This window comes from Egretta garzetta, unplaced genomic scaffold (assembly GCF_000687185.1).
Source record: "Egretta garzetta isolate BGI_Z169 unplaced genomic scaffold, ASM68718v1 scaffold307, whole genome shotgun sequence".
Taxonomy (NCBI): Eukaryota; Metazoa; Chordata; class Aves; order Pelecaniformes; family Ardeidae; genus Egretta; species Egretta garzetta.
Genome location: NW_009260294.1, coordinates 861,079 through 861,887, shown reverse-complemented (window position 1 = coordinate 861,887; position 809 = coordinate 861,079). Strand labels below are relative to the sequence as shown.

The following is an 809-nucleotide window of genomic DNA, read 5'->3' as shown; positions in this document are numbered from 1 at the left end:
GCTGTCACCGGGGATGTCCGTCTTGTCATCTTGCTAAGCTGCCTATGCCCAAAAAGACCCCCCAAGGTTGAAGCCCCCCGGCTCTGCCTTCAGCCCTCTCAATCCTGAATGTCAATTCTTGCCGCCAAAGCTCCTCCCCTAGGCGCCCCTGGATGTCGCTGGCCCTTCCCCACAGCCTGGCCTCGCCACCACGGCCCCATGGGGCATCCCGACCATGATGCTCATTGGCCTTTTCCAAGGACGCCACCCAACACAACCAGTTTGTCCTTCAAGGGTCATGCTTCTGCTCCTCTTTCTCCCAGCTAACGTTGTAAACCCCGCCTGCCCCAAGCCCCCCCTCACCTTCCTGAGGGCACAAGGCCTGGGAACGTGAGCCCTGGGGACTGCCACCAGCCCTGGTGGGGACCTGCTGCCTCGGCTTGCCGCATGGGGTGGCCGGGCCATCGTCCCACCTTGCTCGAGACCCCCCCGCCCGCCCCGCTGCTGCCCCCCCTAACCTGCCCCATGGCTCTTGCCCCAGCACTTGTCGGGGAGGATTTCTCCAGGCTTGTTTTCCAAGCACTTCCCAACCTGCACATCAAAAGCACAGCACCACCGACAGCAGGCAGAGGCACTAAACCGCATAGCAAAATACCAGGCGCCAAGCCCCCTTCTCCTACAGCTCCAATGTTCCCACTTGTCTGCACCCCGCCCCGGAGGGGACAGGACTGCACGCTCCCGGCCTCGAGGGCTGCACATCAGCCGCTCCACCCCTCCCCTTTGGCTGAGCATCTCTGCCTCCCCGAGGAATGGAAGAAATGTGGGAGCCC

At 62.9% G+C, this 809-nt stretch overlaps 1 protein-coding gene across 1 annotated transcript in view; it reads left to right on the top strand.

Annotated features, from left to right (window-relative positions):
* LOC104129619 (opioid-binding protein/cell adhesion molecule homolog) overlaps nt 1-314 on the top strand; it is a gene marked incomplete at its 5' end in the record, with an annotated part of 24,914 nt that extends 24,600 nt beyond the window's left edge. Inside the window, one exon of the mRNA XM_009642576.1 lies at nt 303-314. Within this exon, the coding sequence (XP_009640871.1) occupies nt 303-314 (12 nt within the window). The remainder of the gene's footprint in view (nt 1-302) is intronic.
* Between the last annotated feature and the right edge of the window lie 495 nt (nt 315-809).